The sequence below is a fragment of the Sinohyriopsis cumingii genome, chromosome 17 (genome assembly GCF_028554795.1).
Source record: "Sinohyriopsis cumingii isolate HCF-2022 chromosome 17, ASM2855479v2, whole genome shotgun sequence".
In the NCBI taxonomy this organism is placed as follows: Eukaryota; Metazoa; Mollusca; class Bivalvia; order Unionida; family Unionidae; genus Sinohyriopsis; species Sinohyriopsis cumingii.
In genome coordinates this window covers 30,017,697-30,038,482 of record NC_142977.1, presented here as the reverse complement: position 1 = coordinate 30,038,482, position 20,786 = coordinate 30,017,697, and the positions used below count along the sequence as shown (strand labels likewise).

The 20,786-nt window shown below is 34.5% G+C and overlaps 1 protein-coding gene across 7 annotated transcripts in view; it reads left to right on the top strand.

Moving 5' to 3' along the window:
- The window catches only part of LOC149778344 (disabled homolog 2-interacting protein-like), a 377,099-nt gene that overhangs the window by 188,114 nt on the left and 168,199 nt on the right, over window positions 1–20,786 (top strand). For 5 of the 7 annotated variants that reach the window (XR_016415494.1, XM_089939159.1, XM_089939158.1 and 2 more), the window contains one exon: window positions 1,220–1,329. Coding sequence is in view for 4 of the 7 variants with exons in the window: in XM_089939159.1 (XP_089795285.1) it covers window positions 1,220–1,329 (110 nt within the window). In the remaining 3 variants the exon portion in view is untranslated. Of the gene's footprint in view, window positions 1–1,219; window positions 1,330–16,198; window positions 16,939–20,786 lie in introns of those variants that run through there. The other 2 variants (XM_089939163.1, XM_089939164.1) reach the window with 2 other exon arrangements.

The following is a 20,786-nucleotide window of genomic DNA, read 5'->3' as shown; positions in this document are numbered from 1 at the left end:
GTGTTTGCTGAGAGGCAGCTTAAGTCAGCATGACATTCAGTTACCGTAAAGTTAAAATGGTATCTTGGCCATCATGGCTTTTCACTCTTCGATTATGAAATTAGAGGTATCAGATAATAATCAGTCGATCACATGACAAGCTCACTTCCTTTCTAAACTTCATTTTGTGCAGTGGCTACAGATAAGATTGGGGACCCCGAGTGGCAGAGTGGTCTAAAGTGCTCTCCGTTAAGGATCACTGCCATCTCACCTTTGTCTGCATGGGTTTGAGTCTTGGATTCGGCCAGTGTGGGTATGTGAGAAAGTTTGCCAGTAGCTTCTCGTGGGTCGGTGGTTCTTTCCGGGGTTTTCCAAGGTTCTTCCTCCACCATTAATACTGGCTGCCATGTATAGCCTATCGTGTGCTGAAAAATGGCGTTAAACCCACAACAAAAAAAACAACAACAGATTAGATTGACAGTGAAGGAATGAAGGAATAAATTGCTGCATAAATAGCAAAATGTTGTCATTGTCAGTTTTGAAGGAAAAGTGAAAGAAAATGAAAAGAGAGAGAGAGAGTCTTATGATCATTACTGAGAAGTTTGACATCAAATTCAAATAAGTATCATCAGTTATACATTCTGCAGCAGTGGGAAAAGACAATGGAGGTATTGGTATATGACCTAATATTAGTACTAAGATGGAGAATGATACCTACAGCCAGATGTTTGCACCCTGATTTTATTGACAAGGTTTGAAATACAATTGGTGATTGACTTTTAAATGAAAATATTAAATATTTAAAAATTAATTGTACCTTTTTCTCTTTTACCTTTACATTGGCCAGTGTGAAATAGCTTGCCTTTAACTTCATGTTGGTCGATGTTTCTTACTGTGTCTTTTCCATGGTTCTTCTGCCACCAGTTATACTGCCAGCATGTATAGCTTATTGTGTGCTGAAAAATACCATTAACCCCACAAAAAACAACTTACTTTATTGTAATTATTACTTATTTCTGTGTGATCCCCTTCTTAAAAGGCTACCCTCTTATAAGGCCACTTTCCTGCTGTCCAAGGATGACCTTATAAGAGGGGAATTTCTGCAACCCCTAAAGCTATTCTGCATATATTTCATGTATTGGCATCAGTAAAACATGTTGAGAAATGTTAATTAGTGATGGCATTTACTAAACTGGTACAATTAAGGAAAAACTAACTTTCTTTCCTCATTATTTTTCAGAACTTTTTAATCCGTAAAGGTTTTAAATCCAACCTGAAAAGGACCAAGAGTGCCTTGAAACTTGATCGGAAGCATTCAGCACCCCCACCACACATGATCGACAATGATTCGTAAGTCTGTTTAAACTTTTTTGTAGAATTTGAGTGAAAACTGCATAAATTCAAGTCCTGAAACTGTTGTCACTTCATCTCACTAAAGAATGCTCATCATTCCAGTTTGTAATATTGACTTTTGGCATATGTAGCTCTCTGAAACCATGTATTGAACAAATTTCCTCTTACAGAAGAAAGAGTTACTGCCCATATCAAGTGAAATCAAGTGACCATTGAGCGAGCACAGTACATGGCATAATAAGTATTCAATATGGCATCTTCACCAGCCAAGGTTCATCAATCCACCTTGATACAAACAGACCCATGGCATACATAGCTAGCTGGAATAGTGTCTAATGTGCTGATATATTATTGGAAGCTGCTCTGATCATATTGCTTGTTACATTTACCTTTTAAGATAGTTTTCAGTACAGTCAAACTTGTCAATAGTGACCACCCATGGGAAAAAGGCAGAACTGGCCACTGTACATAGGTGACCGCTGTATACAGGTTCACATTTTAAAATTTGTTTTTGAACAAATACCATTCATTATTGTTATTATTATCATTATTATTATTATTATTGCAGTAAAATATATTTGGGAGACCACTGCTTTGAGAGACCAGGATTTCCTTGCAGATTTACTGATTATATAGTACCTGATATAGTATTTCACCATGTTATGAAGGACCACCTATCTTGAGATACCTTCATTTTTTGGACAGAAGGGGTGGTCTTTCAAGACAGGTTCTACGTTTTTTTAATAATTATTATTATTATTATTGCTGTTGTTTATCAAGATTGTTTATTAAGATTGTTTATGTGCACTTTATAACAAAATCCTAAATTACATGTACATGTTGTTTGCACCTAAAATTATGTTCCATACAAGATTTCTGCTCACTTTAATCAAGTCACTAAATTAAATACTCACCAAGTTTGTTAACACTTTAACACATTAACCCTTGGAGGTTTTTGACATTTTTTCCTGAAAATCGAGTAGGAAACACATTTTGAAAGCTATTTCTGAACAGATCCGAAAACACAGAATCCCTGCTGATCTTTCAATAACATACTGCCTTGTTGTGTTAGAAACATCGTTTTTCATTGGCTATTTGACTCTGCATGAGCAGAAGGGTAAAAGTTGGATTTTTTTTTGTTGCTAAACAGGGCCATTTTTTTTGTATGGAGACCACTCTTTATTCCAAATGCCCATCTTATCCTACTTTTTGCAAAGGCTCATCTGTCTGTTTGCAGTTCATACTGGTTTGCCTTAGATCTGAGACCAAAAAGTCTAAAATCCGAACACAAACTCGGATTCCAACCACGGGCGAACTTCAGGTAGAAAAAAGTCGGGTAAAAGAAACGAGTTTTTTTTATCTGTATTTTGTAGTGCAACTTGATATTCCAGATTATTTGGTATCATTGTAGAGCTACATCTGTCTACCTTTATATAATACCAACCACTTTAGTGTATCATGCATGACCATGACGCTACAGAGCTCAGCAGTAGACTACTACCTCCTGCCTTGTTAAGTCGTCGCTAGGGGTTAATGTGTTAAGAGACCATTTGGGTTAGCCAGTTGTGCATCTCACTGAGATAAAAGACATTTGGCTTATGTGAGAAGCCAGTGATGAATAGGAAATCAAAATATGACTATTCTGTGTGACCTATGAACCAAAACTTTGCATGTCAGAAAATGTCTTCATATTGAATGACCCCTGATCCAAATGAAAAGAGATGTAATTCTTATCTCTTCTGATAGTTAAAATTTTTTCATCAGAGATAATAATAATAATAATGAGGACTTTGTATAGTGCCTAGTCTTTATAAGCACTAAGCACTTTACAACATTAGACAACACCTATAAGATAAAAAACATAATAATATTATTACAAAAGCAAACACCATGAAATTAGAAAAACATTAAAAAATAAAAAACATGCTGAGAATATTTCAGGTAGGAAACATTATTAGGTCTTTAAGTTTGTTCTTGCAGTCAAAATAAGTGAGTTTTGAGAGCCCTTTTGAATGTGATCACTGTGTCTTTGTGTCTAAGTTCAGTTGGCAATTCATCCACATTGCTGGGCCCTGGTATGCAAAAGAATGCTGTCCGTATGACTTTGTTTTCATAGTGGGAATAATGAGTATAGATAGCTTTAATTCACAGTTAAATCAAACCATGCCAGTTATACAAGCATGAAAGGTGACTTCATTTCTGCTGCAACAACACAAATACCTTTCCCACCATCCAGCAAACAAATTGCTTTGACCCTTTTACCCATGTGGTAAAAACTGTCTCACTTTTGAATTTGAGATACTGACACCTTTGAGTTACACTGTCAATGTGACTGGAGCATGATGAGTACACAAGAGAAATGTTTCCACATCGATTCACATAATATTCTTTATCCAAACAATGTCTTCCTCATGAAGCAAAAGACTAAGCTGTCATTGTAGATATGTGCCAGTGACCACTTAAGGCAGGGAAAAATGACTGCAGAAGGCAGGTGACTGTTACATGACATTTATGTAGGAAATTATCTGGGGATATTAGAATGGCCATTGTGAAAAGCTGACTGCTGAGTTTAGGACAGGTTTGACAGTGGCCTCTACAGAAACATATTTCGTGTTAGTTTGTCTGATTTAAACTTTCCCATTGCACGTTTTTCTTTCTAGTCAAGGCATGTTGACATCATTGAAGTTACCATATTGAATTCCTAATGGGTCATGTAATTGGTTCTCCCGCTGCCCATTTAATTTCACTTGTTTTGGGCAGTAATTCTTGCATTTCCAATTGATCTCTTGATCAGTGAATGGTTTTAGCTAGCTGCATATTTATTCTCTTCTGTGCTCACCAGAGGTCTTGGGTAAAACTCTACATATTTCTTGGTAACAGATTTCTGCTGCTGGCTTTCAGCACAGCTACGAAACTTAAATTTTGTGTCATAATTTGCTGTTGTTAATTTCAAATACTGATAGCTTAATACTTATTCCTTTGGATATTTAAAGGATGTTTTCTCGCCTGTGCTGCCTCCCCCCCCCCCATTCCTACTCCTCCAGAGATGTGAATATTTAGATCAACATAATAATGCTGCAGTAATTCTTTTTCATATTTTTTCATATTTGCTTAAGGATTGAAGCATGTGAAAATGATGTTTCAAACATTTTTTCACATTCTTTGGCTTAAATGGATTTTAGTCTCTCCATACTCATGGCCTAGCATCCACACTTTTGACAAATATAGTTTTTAATAATAGTAGAAAATGTTTTTATCAGCAAATCACAGTAGTTTAAGAAATGGCTTTAAATGTTCATTTAACCCTCTATAAAGAAACGAAAAGTTAGAAAATTATTTTAAAGGTTATTTATAGCAGTTGTTTACCATATTAACCAGGACATTACCATAAGTAAAATGGATATTACCATAATAACAAAGACATTACCACAATAAAGAGGACATTACCATAGTAAGAAAAAAATTACCATAACAAAAAGAACGTTATTATAGCCAAAAGGACCACGAATAGTAATATCTGTAAAGCTGTGTTCTGTTTTGTAAATCTATTTGTCATGAAAGATCATTTTGTTTCATGCTTTTCATGCTCAAGTGCTTGATATAATGTAATAACCTCAAATGAAAGATCAATGCTCTTGGATGGCCATGTTTTCTTGGCAGATTCAAGGGGGCAGTCTCTCAAAGCAGGTTTCACTGTATTATACCAGTATGTATTATTAGAAGTTCAGAAAAAAGGACATTTTTTAAGAAACAAGTTTGGAATTGCAAGAATTGCTTTAGAGAGGAAGGGCTGCATTGTATAGTCTTTTACACTTCTTTAAGTAATGGAAGGACCATAGCTCTGTAAGTAAAATCTTGTGCTCCGAGCATAGCTGGAGTTGCTATGTCATATGCTGGCATGGTCTGAACTATCATATGTTGAATGTTGGTAGCCCAGTGGGCAATTAAATGCTGTCATAATTAGTTTGACAATTGTTTTTGAGTGATATTTGTTGAAGACTTGTTACATGTAACTGCTCCATGTAATGGTGCCTTCTCTTGATCATTAATTTAAACTGAACCATCAGTTGTGTTGTGTTTTTTTTTTAACTGGACTTTTATCGTATTTTGAACCAGCAGCAGAGTGAAGTAGTTTATATTATACAAAATGCTGTGCTTGACTGTATTGCTTAACTCATTACCCCTGGAGGTTTTTGTCGTTTTCACCTGAAATGTGAGTAGGAAACACATTTTGAAAGCGATTTCTGAATACATCCTAATACATCGACTTCAAGAGATTTCCCATTAACCTAATGCCTAGTTGTGTTAGAAACATTGTTTTTCATTGGCTATTTCACTTGCGTATTAACAGAAGGGTAAAAGTTGGAATTTTTATATAAATAATAGCTTAACTGACCCATCATTTTCGTATTGAGACCACTCTTTAATCCAAATGCTCATCTTATCCTACTTTTTGCAAAGGTTTGCCTGTCTGTTTGCAGTTCAGACCGGTCTGCGCTAGATCTGAGGCCAAAATAAAAAGAAGTCTAAAATCCAGACACAAAATCAGATTCTGACCATGGGTGAATTTTTAGTGGAAAAAAAAGGTCCATAAAACTAGGTTTTTCCCTCTCTATTTTGTAGTACAACTAGAACATCCAGATTATTGGTATCATTGTAGAGCTACATCTGTCTACCTTTCTATAATACCACCCACTTTAGTGTATCATACATGACCTTGACGCTACAGAGCTCAGCAGTACGTAGGCTATGCTAAGGGGGTTGATGATGAGTTAAGGGGAAAGATGAAAGATAAACCAGACACTATAACAGTATCAAGAAACTGGCTCTGTTCCAAGAAATTACTTTTTGTCTCACTCACTTGTAGAAGCTATAGCAGCAGTTAGGTGTATCTTGAATAGAATTTGCCAGACAGTCTAAATTGAGATACTTTCTAAAAAATCATCATGTCATCATTTGGAGAATTGCTTAGGTCTAATTTGTACAAGGTTTTACATGAACTAGTAGTATATTCGACTCTTTGTGCAAGTTTTACCAGGGTACATGTACCTCGAACATTCGCGAGGTTAGGTTCCAGAGCCAGTCGCGAATCAGGAGGAATCGCGAATGTTTGGTACGAGTCACTAAAAATGCTAATAAATGCTATTTCTAGGGTTTAAACCCTAAATATGACCCAGATCATGCTCCCAAAGCACTTTAATTTCATTTAAAAGTTAGCTTAATACATTACCCTTAAAAAGAGAAATAAATGGTTGACGTAAAAATAGAGTACAGTACAGTATCGCCTAATGGGTATTTGCCACACTAGTGCATTTACAGTACGGTACATGTATACTAATATTACCCCTATACTAATTCATTGGCTGCCGTTTTCTTTTGCACTCACAGTAAGGTAAAACCAAGTAACGAATGGGACTGTAAACTTAATGACTGACATTTTCTTTGTCATTGTCAGGAAGGTAAACTAGGTAAACTTCATATGTCACAGAAGTCATATACCGAAGGTACAATTCAATAAAATAAAAAAAACATGTACGTAGAGGGTACCAATGAAAATTTCGCGAATCCGTGAATTCGCGAATCCAGAAACGCGAATGCACGAGGTATTACTGTATATCATTTTTCTAGAAGTTGAGCAAGCATATCATTTTAAGGAAGAAATGGTACATTTTATTTATAACATTTCTCAAGACATTGCTAAAATCATCATGTCTTTTGCCATTTTCTTATCACTACAAACTCCAGTGATTGGTCATATAGGACTCATGAAAAAATAATTGCCGAGTAACTTATTCTTGTCCTTAAAACAAAACAAAAAGTATTTCATTAGAAGAGATAGAGACGGAGTTATCAAGAGGCGAATTCAGGATAGCATGTTATATGGGGTGTTACTGCAATTATAAAGAGGCTGGGATTCTCCTGGGCAGCTTGGGCCTTGGAGTCTAGAATGGGTGTAAAGCTGTGCTCATGAAAAAGTTCATTCAAAATTTAAACTTTTTATGAATTAATTGGATCTGTTTGGCATTAGAAACACATGTCTTGACTGTAAGTACAAAATCTACTGAGCTGTACTGAATCCTTTAGATTGTACCAAGGTGACCCAAATTATGGTGCCATATTTATTTATGACACATACCAGTGATGGCTAATGTTGATTTACATTACAGGAAATGGTGATGTATGGCAAATAAGCAAGATATTATTTAGTGAAAGTATGAAGATGCTGGCTGTTAATGGAGATCCATTTGCTTAGTGTAGGCTCAATATAAGCTGTGTTAAACAATGACTGATTACTGATATTCAAAATCCCTCAGTTTAATTCTTTAATATGTTATGTTGTGTGAGCCATCATCATTATATCAAGGCAAGGACCATAATTATTGCATTTAGCGGTATATCTTAAATGAGGAAATACAACATATCTGCAAGCAGAAAGCAAAGGTGACCTTTTTTCACAGATGAGATCTATATTGTTGGCAGATATGTTTATGATGTCTGGTTAACTAACTTAAATGAGACAAGATTATATCATTGCACATCACATCTATTTAAACTGAACCAGTCTACATCACAGTCTAAACTCCATAGTGCAGTAAGACTTGTAAAATTTAACCAAAGCTTAAACATTGCTTGAAACCCTGTCTTTATCTCACTAGATAGATTGTTGTCTTTGCTCATATGCAGTAAACATTTCTTTCATATGAAAGTTATTCATTTATTTTATTATTTATTCATACGTTTCACTTGGTCATTTAGTGGAATTCACTGGAATGGTGCCCCCTTAAATGCAGTTTGCTTGTTTTCATATCTTCTTGTTGAAGAGTACTTAGGGGAGATAACAATTTGAAAGTCCCCTGTTGCCTGTTACATGTGTCCAATTCTGATTGTTATTACCATTTTCTAATCATCACATTTCCAATACAGCAGAACCTTGTAAACAGCCTAGTTCAAGCACCCGACTGATACTTTTAGGCAGTTTGGCATGTCATAGAAATAATTAATTTAATTTCCAGCATTCCACAATATTATTTACAGGAGATTCGACACTTTAGTGCCCATCCTCCTGACTTGGGTTTCCACTGCATACATTTTTTTCAGCTTTGTTCTATTTGAAACAAGCAGTTTTATATTATGAGACCTTGAATGAGTTTAATTTCCCATTATCATTTAAAAGAGTTGTGGCCCCTGAATGCCCATCATCTTAAGTTTGATTTCCACAACTTAACCTTCCTAAGGAATATTGCATTTCAGTTGGAGTTGTCATGCACCGTAATATTGATGAGACTTTATCTGATTAGATTTTCAGCATTCATCTCATCATTTAAAAGAGTTGTGGCCCTTGAATGCATTCATCTTGCAGCTTTGTTTTCAAATATCACTATATATTTTACGGCTTTGTAGAACAAGTTATTTAGGGGTAGGGGACCTCTGCCAAACACCCATCTCATTTAGCTCTATCTTATCTATTATATAGCTCTATTTTCTCAAGAGTTACATTAAACACCTGTCTATAAAAAAATTGGTTGTTGCTGAGTTTCCTTTACAGACAATTTTTATTGTACATTAGTCCCACACTATAAAGTATCTTAGTTCACAGTGTGGTCCCTCACTGTAAAGCACCTTAGTACAAAGTGTGGTTTCTCACTATAAAGCATCTTATTACTAAGTGTGGTCCATCATTATAAAGCACCTTAGTGCACAGTATGGTCCCTCACTATAAAGCACCTTAGTACAAAGTGTGATCTTTTAATGTAAAGCATCTTAGTACATTGTGGTTCCTAACTATAAAGCAACTTACTACACAGTATGGTCCCTCACTTCACTATAAAGCTTTTACTACACAATGTGGTCCCTCACTATAAAGTACCTTATTACACAATATGGTCCATCACTATAAAGCATCTTGAATTCACAGCACCATCGTTTACAGTATGATTCCTCACTGTATCATGTCTGTGTATACAGTATGGTTATTTGTTTATTCTAAATTTAATGTCATGTTATGGTTCTCAGGATGGCAGTGAATATAAGCAATTGTCAAAATGTAAATTTGGTAAAAGAGATCTAAGTGCAGATCAGTGGCAGTCTTTATATTGCACTTAAAATTCATTATTAATGAGTAAACGTGCATGGGTCATTGTCTATTTATGGCTCAATTTGATGAAAAGAAAACTAAGTAGCTTAACCATCTGAGGGTTAAATGAGGTCCCAACCAGCGTTGCATTCCATGCATAATGTTTTTTTTTTAAAAGTAACTTTTGGGCATTTATAGGGTAAGCAAAAAAAAATGTCAGGCTAGAACATGAGATTCCTGTGCATCAACAAAGATTGCACATGATGACTTTTAAGATCACTCTGCAAACATAGTTATGGATTGGCTCCAGGGGTTTATTTAATGCAGTTCTAGCTTTGAAACTTCAGTTGATTTGTGATTACTTACAGTTCTTATGTCATGTGTTTAGTCTCAAATAAACAGTAACACAAGAAAGAGTGAAAACAACAAGCTTTTAAAAATATAATTTATTTCCCTGGAAAAATTCTGTAAAAATGAAAAAAAATATGAACTTATGGTTTTGTAGAATCAAATCCAAATATAATCCAAGAATAAAATCTTAATAGTTCTAATAACAAAATGTTCTACCGATTTCACGTTCGAATCCTGACAAAGAATCCAAGATGGAAGACGATGACATATGCTGCAGTCTGTATTGTTGAAGTCTACAGTTCCTTGTAGAAACAAGAATTATCACTCCAGTTTTGGAAATTAAAATAAATTTCTTATAAGAACTGTCTTTGATTAAGAATCTCACATGAACACATGTATTTTCCAGAAAAATAACAGAATTAATCCTTTAGAATCCAAGTAATTTGAATTAACTCCAAACATCATAAATGCAACTTCCAATTTAACAGCCCAGCTTCTACGCAGCTTAATTCTCCAACACATGAGTTATATCGTATTCTAAACATAAATAAGGGGTCATGTGATCATCTTCTAGAAGGTTATAGAAACTATATACTTGTTAAGGATCACATCTACCCAGTGTGACCCTGACGAAAATCAATCATTTTACTCTAAGAAATAAAAAATTAAAAAAATTGTTTACATCTTAAAGACAATTACACATTATTTTTCTATGTAACAGGAGATAGATGCAGAAATCAACATTCTTAAAGTTTGTAAGGTTTGAAGAGATTTTTTAATTTACAGTTGTTTGTTGGAATTACTGTGAATTCACTTGAAGACTATTTGGATTATTTTGGATTTACCATGAAGTCACTTAAAGACATTTGGATTTCGTGACTTCTGTATGTTGAGACATCTGTTCATTATAGTTATCATTTGGAATACCTTTGGAAATGTAATTGGATTACATTGGATCTATTGGATTTGATAGAAATCTTTAGGAAATATTAATTCCTACCATACTGTAAGTTATAGTCGGCTCCACTTAAATGTATAGATCGCTTAAGTGCATAGCGAAAATATACATGAATTCCACTTAAATGTATACTCCGTTTATATACATAGCTTGGTTCCGGTCCCGAGGCTATGCAAATAAGCAGAGTTCACTGTATTTTTTATTCTTTCACTTTGTCTTTTAGAAAACTAAATTAATATTGTTGGTTGTCACTTTTCTTGTTATGTACTTTAAGCCCCTAGGTCATAACGGTAGTGCAGCCTCACTTATAACATGATATTTTAAGGTTTTCCTGAACTGTGCCAAAAGTGAAGGATCACTATATATAAAATAAGTATCAAGGCTGAGAATTTGGCATGTTTTTTATTAAAGTAATCAAGCATCATAATCAGATTAAAATCAAGATGTACTTACAATAAGGAGATCCGACAGGTACCTGGGTACCTTTGAAATTCCTAGTCCACTTATTTTAAAAGCACTGTATTTCATGCTGTAAATAAATGTTGTTACATGTATTATTCATAATGTTTTGTTCTGAATGCAATTTTTCATATTCACAATTTGGAGTTGTAATTTGATTGATGAATAGAAAGGTCAGCAGAACATCAGATCACCATTGTTTCAGAGATCATAATTTTGATTGGATTGTTAGATACCTGTACACTTTTTTCTGTATCTGTTCTTGAGATGGAAACAAACCCAATCTCTCTGATTTGTGTATGCCAACCATATGGAGAGGTGTATTATGTTCTTATATTGTTTATACATCCCTCTTTCTGTTGACAATTTTGTTTCTGTACAATAATTTGATTTGTTCTCATGTACAATTACTAAACTTGGTGTTTGGCTTACAACTTCGGTAAGGAAAAACTAATTTCTGCAAAGAAAAGTTTCAGTTATTTACATCTAGAAGTATTAAATATGGGTAGCCTTATGATGTTGTATTCAAAGGACTCTTGTTTCACATGAGAAAGTATTATTTTGAAACTATCAGGTTGTGCTGAAAATGTGTTAAAGGTTGAAGTTTCACCCAAACACTTAAGACCTAGTCATCAGATATGCTAGATAAACCAGACACAGCATGAGTGGTCTGGCATTTGTAACAAAAAAGATGAAAGAGGAAACTTCTCAGATGTTGCCAACCTGGTCACCTCAAGTAGATGTGATATCCTGTAATGTCTTCAAGGTCTGCCAGTGTAGAAGCATGATTTATGAATTTGTTGGTAGTTATTGATACTCTTGGATTTAGATCACTCATAATTGCATTTTGCAGTAAAGTGGTTTGTGTATTTAAAAAAAAAATTAACATTGCATGATGTTTATGCTATTTAAAACTTTGTATGAAAATGAAAGATTATAGCTAAAGATAAAAAGTGTAAATCAGGATGTCCCATATATACTTGCTTATAAGATGAGTCCAACTGTGAATGGCACAGACCCATATCTGCCGGCGCATTATGTGCCAGCAGATCTATGTCTGTGCAGTTTGTTAGGATTAATTAGTTGAACAAGCAGCATGGACCTTGATCTGGAGGTGCATTATTCTACAGCAGATCAGGATCTCTGTTGTTTGTAGTTTGACTTGACTTAGAATTGAGAATATACAGTAATAAATTCTTACATTATCATTATTATAGAATACTGCTAGTACCTAATTGTATTAGAGAACACTGCTAGTACCTAATTGTATTAGAGAACAATGCCAGTACCTAATTGTATTAGAGAACAATGCCAGTACCTAATTGTATTAGAGAACACTGCTAGTACCTAAATGTATTTAGAGAACACTGCTAGTACCAAATTGTTTTGAGAACACTGCTAGTCAATAATTGGGACCATTCCAGTGGCCTAGTGGGTAGGGTGTCCGCTTTGGATGTGGGAGGTCACTTGTTTGAACCCTGGCTGAGTGATACCAAAGAGTTATAAAAATGGTACTAGCAGCTGCCTTGCTTGGCACTCAGCATTAAGAGGTTAGTGTTAAGACTGGTCAGCCTGGTGTCAGGATAATGTGACTGGGTGGGACATGATGCTATATGTCTGCAGCATGATGCCCCAGGGCTAGACATCACAATAAACTGCCACACTGCATACATCATAGTGATATGACTGAAAAATTGTTGAAGCTATGTTAAAAATCCAAATATCACACACACACACACACACACACACACACACACACACACACACACACACACACAGTACCAAATTGTATAAGAAACACTGCTACATCATTTACAGGATATATTGATTATTGGTGTCCCAGTTTCTCATTCATTTGGTTTGAAGTTATTTAAATGTTAATGAAAGATATTTTGTTTGAAGAAAAAAACAAAGTTTTTCTTGTTGTTGCTGTTAAAATGAAAAAGAGGGAAAATGTATTCTATACTACCACACATGTTTGTAGTTTGACTCGACTTAGAATTGTGAATATACAGTAATAAATTCTTACATTGTATTCAGTATCTGTATTATAGAACACTGCTAGTACCTAACTGTGTTAGAGAACACTGCTAGTACCTAATTGTATTAGAGAGATCCTGATCTGCTGTAGAATAATGCACCTCCAGATCAGGGTCCATGCTGCTTGTTCAACTAATTAATCCTAACAATTTAACACAGTTTTCAAAATCATGTCAAAAGTGATTTTTATGGTTTTTTACTTAGGGCCATTTTGCTAGCACTTGTAGACTGTGTGGAGAAAAGGAAACAGGGTTTTAATTGAATTTTTTTTGTTCTGGGTCAATTTCTTGTACATTCACTGTGAAAATGGAATGTGAACACTTGAGGTGATTGGTTGAATACATCATGGAGCCATTATATCCTGTTTTGTGTGATTGTTGACACTCTGAAGTGGCAAGAATACTGGGGTTTTGTGTGGAACATTTGCCATTTGAAAGACACAAAAAATGTCAGAATGAAGGGTCTTAGATTTCCAATTTTCCCATTGAGCAGGAGGCTTGCATGTTAAAGGTTAATGAAAATAAAATATAACTTTCACACAATACATATGGTGTCAAAGCCATTTTGGTCTGTAGATTTATTTGATTTGGTACCAGTTGGCTATTATTGATGTTTTTTTATTTTGTGGAAATGTCAAAAATAATTACCTTTTTGTATCAGGCCTTTGTGGAATCATTGCTGTCTTTATGCAATTCTTTTGTTTCATTTTTCAAATTAGGACAAATGTGATAATTAAAGATCAGTCATTTTAATGAGAATGAATTTTTCATTAGGGCATCACATTTTACAGGATGTACTGATATAAAAATAGGAGTTGTATTTGACAAACCTTTTTATCCAATAAGGAAAATAAAATGAAAGATGGTACAATGGAATTTGATTTGAAAAGAACCTCAGATGTATCTTTGCAAAATATTGGACAGATTTTAGAGATTATTTATTTGTTTTTAGAAATCTGAGTTCATGTTGAGTTGGGTTTGATCCATGCAAATGCAGATTGATCACTTTAAGTAGGGTTTGATTCATGCAGATGCAGGTTGATTGCTTTAAGTAAGGTTTGATCCATGCAGATGCAGATGGATCGCTTTAAGTAGGGTTTGATCCATGCAGATGCAGATTGATTGCTTTAAGTAGGGTTTGATCCATGCAGATGCAGATTGATTGCTTTAAGTAGGGTTTGATCCATGCAGATGCCGATTGATCGCTTTAAGTAGGGTTTAATCCATGCAGATGCAGATTGATTGCTTTAAGCAGGGTTTGATCCTTGCAGATGCAGATTCATTGCTTTGATTAGGGTTGATCCATGCAGATGTAGGTTGAAACTAGAAGTCTCAAGCAAAGCAGAATTATTCCCATGCTTTTTTAAGTTCCCATATCTGCCTCCCCAGCTCTTCAACTCAAGGTAGTGCTGGATCCAACTTAAAAATTATTTTGCACATTTGCGAATCACCCAACCATATACCAGTGTAAACACTATAACAAATTATGTACTTGGAGCTATGCAGTACATGTACTATGGTATTCATGCATACATGCATTCACATCCATACAGGCATAACATAATCCCATCTGTTCTTCATAAAATGTGTTTCGATAATTTTCTTTATTATGTTTCTGTTTAGAACCTAATATATTCGCTATTGTAAATGATAAAAAAGTGACCCAATGTATCCACATAAATGATACTCCCTCCCACCCACATTATAGATTTAAAATCCTAAGCTCATTTTACTTGCCAGACATGACTGACAGATGAGTTCGCATGACCAGTGGGTAACTCAGTATATCAGACATTGGACATAGGCTGTAATTAAAAACAAAACTGATACTAGCAACAACAGCTAACATTTATTGTCATCTTTTGAGGACCTGGTTGAATAAAACTTAACTACCGAACAGGACCAAAAAATTTCGTCAGTTATGTGTTATGTATTTTCAGTGTACATTAGTAAGTCTTCTTTCAGTCCAAAAGAATTTTTAAATCTGTTGAGTTGCATAAAATAATGTTCATTGGTTAAAAAAAATTCGTAGTATAGTTTTCTGAAAGAAAATATAATTTTAAAAAAATAGTTTGACCAAAAACTAATAGAATCAATCCGAACATTCTTGGTCTTTTCCATCAAGTTGAGTATGTGGTGCACTTTGCTAAATGTGAATCACCAATACCTATACAAATATTTTGTGCTCTCCAACAACTGTGTCTAAGGTTATTTCTTGATGTAAATGGCTGAGTGATTTTCTTATTACTAGCAAAGTCTATAAAGATGATGCTAAAAGTTCATTAACATCTAATCTGGAACCCAAAAATGTTACATTTTATGGTAAATTAAATGGCTCTATGCATCAACATTTTCTTACATGTAACAACTTGTTATACTTCCTTTGAATGTTTTTATATTAAATTTCACACATATCTATCCACCATAAATTTTCAACGAAAGTATAAATAAGAGCATCAGAATTTCAGGATCCCTGGTTTTACACACACACACACACGTGATTCAGTTAGAAATGTTTTAGATGAAACTTTACCTACCTATGTATTGAAATAACTATTATCAATGTATTTTTATATATTTCTTTTTCCATTTTCATGTAAAATGGTAACATGTAAGTTTGTCATCTCAGCAATGTGTATTTTAACTTCTTTTGAATAATATCTGCTCTTCTCACCATGACTTAATAGACTGTAATTCATTTGAACTACAGTTTAATAGGATAAAATCAATATGCAGTTTGTTATACTCTGGGGTTCATTTTTCCCAGATGTATATAAAGTTTGAAAATAATAAATTGTCATTTAATGACTTACCCCTGGTTCCTATTATGATTTAAAAAAAAAAAAAACATCTGAAATCATCTTCCTTAAATTTAGAATTTTCAATATCTTTCTTATTGTTTGGGTTAGAACTAAGATCTTTTCACCGAACATTGAGAAGGCATTATGGATTAAAATGCACTCTAATACTTCTCATTTTTCTGAAATTAGTCTTGTTCAGTTTCGTTTTATCTATAAGAAAAATGTGGATTTCCTCAAATTTGAGTGTATTCTTAACTCATTTTTTTTCTCCAAAGAATAAAAGGAGTACAAGTGTAAAATTTTAAAACTTCACAAGTTTATTTATCCTTTGTATTATATCTACTTAACACAAAAATCCAGCATTGTCAGAAATATCAGAAACAAGTTACAGTAAAATCTTTCTTGGACAACAGTTTGTGAAACTTTGTGAAACCTTGTCCTGTCTGGCTGCATAGTTTTTGTCGACTGCTTTACTCTTGTTCATGAATAATATCTGTTTATTTTGGCCATGTGGAATCATAAAAAAATAAATAAAAAAAATAGGTATACAATTTTTTTTTAGATAAATTTTCCTGACAGTTATCTTTTACTTGACCCAAATTTCAGATTGTTTACTGCATATAAAATAAACCTGTACACCCCTATATGGTTTCATGGACTAGTCCACACATACACAAAACACACCACAGGAACAGACTGACTTAATACACACACACAAACACAGAGACACACAGTGTTTCGAAAAACCGGTGGGAGGTTGATTCATCATTTAATTGTATCTCTCTACTGGAAATCCCTTAGCCACAGCCTGGTTGACCCAGAAATATACTTTGAATATTCAAGCTGTGAACTTAAAGCGTAAATCATCTGGATATTACATGAAGGGGTACTTTCAAGTCAAAATGGATTGTTTTACTGTTGTAGGTAAGTTGTACGAAAGGTGGACGCTACATGCAATTGTCGAATGGATAGTGACAATTTGCAGTATGTAATTATGCTGGATTGTGTATTGCATGAATGATAAATGTAATTCACACGATACAACAAGGTGATGACACTACTCAATCACGTATTTTATTACGGATGTCATCTTTGACTCCATAATGCTTCTACTTGCATCGAGTTGGGAGTGTGATTTTCTTGCTTCATCTTTAATATACCTTATCAGGTCCACAGTGGCTCGTTACAAAGAAAATCAAGGGATGGGGGTTCTAACCTGTAATAATATAACACTTTTTATTACATGTTAAAACCCCCATCCATTGATTTTCTTTGTAACGAGCCCCTGTGCTTTTATAATTCAAAATTGATGGAATAGTTAGTATGTACTTATGTAGTCCTACCATGTAAGACATAGCACATGTTGGTTTTATATTAGTGCTATGTCTTACTATCCAAATAACGGCCTTATATAGCGTGTTCCGATGGCGCTGACATCGGAACGAGTAGTCAAAGTTTCAGGAATATCTCACACATTTGGCAGCATATATCGACACACTTCCACTAATTTATGTAATATACTTACTGTGCTGTCTTTATCCTGGCGGAATGAAAATATGACACTAGCATATGGACACATTTTCATGTTCCATTGACATACATTTGAATTTGTTGCAATGCGACGGTAGTCATGGTATGCAGAATTATGTTTAAGTTGGTTCATGTGGCGGATATGTTTCTTGAATGAAACGAAACGCTGCTTTACAGTTTCAATAGGCATAATATATTTTTATTCGTTTTGTTAAAGAATAATATTTCAACTTAACCTGATTTTGGCATTCCCAGCTTTCATCGCTTTCCAATCAACTGAAATGTAGGCCAACGAAACTTGAAAACAGGTCCATTTCCTTTGTGAGAATTTGAATTTATTAGAGAAAAGACATCAGAGTAAGTAACATCTGACTAAACCGTTATAACTTTACTTTGTAGAAAAGCGCTGTTATTTCAGTTGCTAGTTCTGTGAGATATTCCTGAAAGTTGGACTTTCGCTAGTTAGTTGACAATAAAATACACTACACAGCGCTGTTAGTTAGGCAGTAAGACCCTGATGCCCAAAACAAATATCAGCGTCAAGGCCTTACATGTATGACTAGTACTTATGATGATGATGGCATGTTCACAGCATTAACGAAGGGTAGTGGTTAGTCCTACAGTGTATTAGACATAGCACATGTTTTTGTTTTAGTGCTATGCCTTACTATCCAAATAACGGCCTTGTATAGCGTCTTCCAATGTTGTTGACATTGGCATGAGTAATAAAAGTTTCTGGAACATCTCGCACACTTGGCACCTTATATTGACACTCTTCCACTAATTTATGTGTAGTAAATATGCTTACTGTACTGTCTTTATCCTGGCGGAATGAAAATATGATACTAGAAAATGGACGCATTTCTATGTTCCGTTGACATACATTTGAATTTATTGCAATGCATTGGTAGTTGAGGTATGGCAAAGTAAGTTCAAGTAGGTTCATATTGGGGATATGTTTCTTGAACGAAATGAACCGTTGCTTACAGTTCCAAAGGCATAATATATTTTTATTCGTTTTGTTAAAAGAATAATATAACAACTTAACCTGATTTTGGCATTCCTAGCTTTCATTGCTTTCCAGCCAACTAAAATTTAGGCCAACAAAACTTGAAAACAGGTCCATTTCTTTTGTGAGCATTTGAATTTATTAGAGAAAAGACATCAGAGTAAGTAAAATCTGACTAAAACATTATGATTTTACTGTGTAGAAAAGCGTTGTTATTTTAGTTGTAAGTTGTATGAAATATTCCTGAAAATTTAAATTTTGTAGCGATGTTAGTCGACATCAAAACACACTACACAGAGCCGTTGGTTAGGCTGTAAGACCTTGACTTCCGCAACATAATATCAGTGTCGAGGTAGGACTAGGTAGTGGTTATCTTGGGGATGCTTGATGGTGATCTTGATTTTATATTATCTTTCTGGATAATACAGACTTATTGGCAAAAAAATATCAAGGAGACAATGAAGAGGAATTGAATTTGATAAAAGAAGTTATTTTCTTTAATTCATTGCATGTAATTTGCTACTAAAGTTGAGAAAGGTACATACCCATGCAAAAACCTAGAAGATGGTCAAAAAGTGACTCTATTATGTTTACAGTAGTGAAAAAAGTGCATATGCCCCACATACCTTGACAAGACACGGGACACATTGAGCCTTCTTTCTTGTGGAGCCTGCGTTAGTGGAAAGTTTAACATGTTGATAACTTTTTGCAGTATCAGTTTTGAAAGATGAATGTAAGGGTTTTAGTGCAAGTTCATTTTTCATGTATTTCATAAACCCTTGATAATTTCTCGTCATAACCAGTGCTGGATTACCCATTAAGTACAATAAGCGCTTACTTAGGGCACTAGCCTAACAGGAGCACCAGAACAATATTCAGATTAATTGTTGATGATAAAAATTGAATGAATTACATATGACCATTTCGATCTGCATATAGAAGTATTTTGATTTGGAATGGTGGCAACACTTGTATTTTCCCATCTTTTTAGCTTTTAATTTTTTTTTGTAGTTTCATATTTTGTAGCGGAAGGGGGAGGGACACCATAATATTTTCAGCGCTTAGGGCCATGTAAGGCCTTAATGTGGCTCTGGGTTAACATATTGGAATCTTGTCTTACAAAGATGCATCATAACTCCCAGATCAGATGAATTTTGTTCATACTTGGGATGAATAATTATAATGCCAAGACAATTCAATTTTTTAAAATGTTTGCTTACCCTTTTTGACTTTGGGGTCAAGGTTGCATATCTTACAGCAGTGCTTTGATATTGGTTCCTAAAATAACCAGAGGTGCCTTGTTTTGCCAGACATACACTTTGCTAAGTGCCAATATGTAATGGTGATGTGATTATACTGTGTAGTCCAAATTAGGCTTAAGTTATGTTTTCAATCACAAATAAAAGAACTATGGTGACTCAATGATTAGGATGCCTTACTTGTGACCAAAATGGTACATGTTGCATTCTATCACTAGATCAGTTCCTGTCAGTTACCATTGTATCCCAAGGTAAGACACTTTACTCTGTTATTGCCTCGGCACTTAATCTTTTGCCTTAACACTAAGCTTTCACTGTTACTGTGCTGTAAAACACCCTACCAAAGCAAAACCTGTCACAATAGCTGCTGAAGGAAGAAGTTTAAATTATGTTTTAATTTTTTTGTTCCATAAGAAATGTGAAATGTGTACATGTTCGTTAGTAAATAGTATATAGCGGTCTTCTCTTCAAGAGACTTCTGAATATCTTATTGGTAGGAAACAATGACTTTATGATTAAGTGCCTTTTAGGTTACTACTCCTAGACATATTTAAGTGGGGTTGACCATATACTGCTTACTGCAAAGATAGGAGGGTGTGTTACTGAAATTTTTTATATATCCACATTGTAGTGGTATAATTTGCATTATAGGCCTCCCCCCATTGTGTATCGTTCTGGTTACAAATAAAAACCATGGGTCAGTCAGTAAAAACTGTTTAGTTTGGTTCGAATGGATTTAAATGAATCATATATCATAGTTACACCCATTTGTTAAAATTTTCTCTTCTCCCATTTTTTTTAAATATAAAAATGTAGTTAGTTGGGTAACTTGAACCACACTTTTTATTGGCCTTACCACAGGCACGTAGTATTTACCTGATTATGTCACCAACCTGTTTGAGAGTTTCAAAGATCCAGATCTGCAGTCTTGTCATGTGTTGGTAGGATGTTCTCCATCCATCCAATCAGTTGCG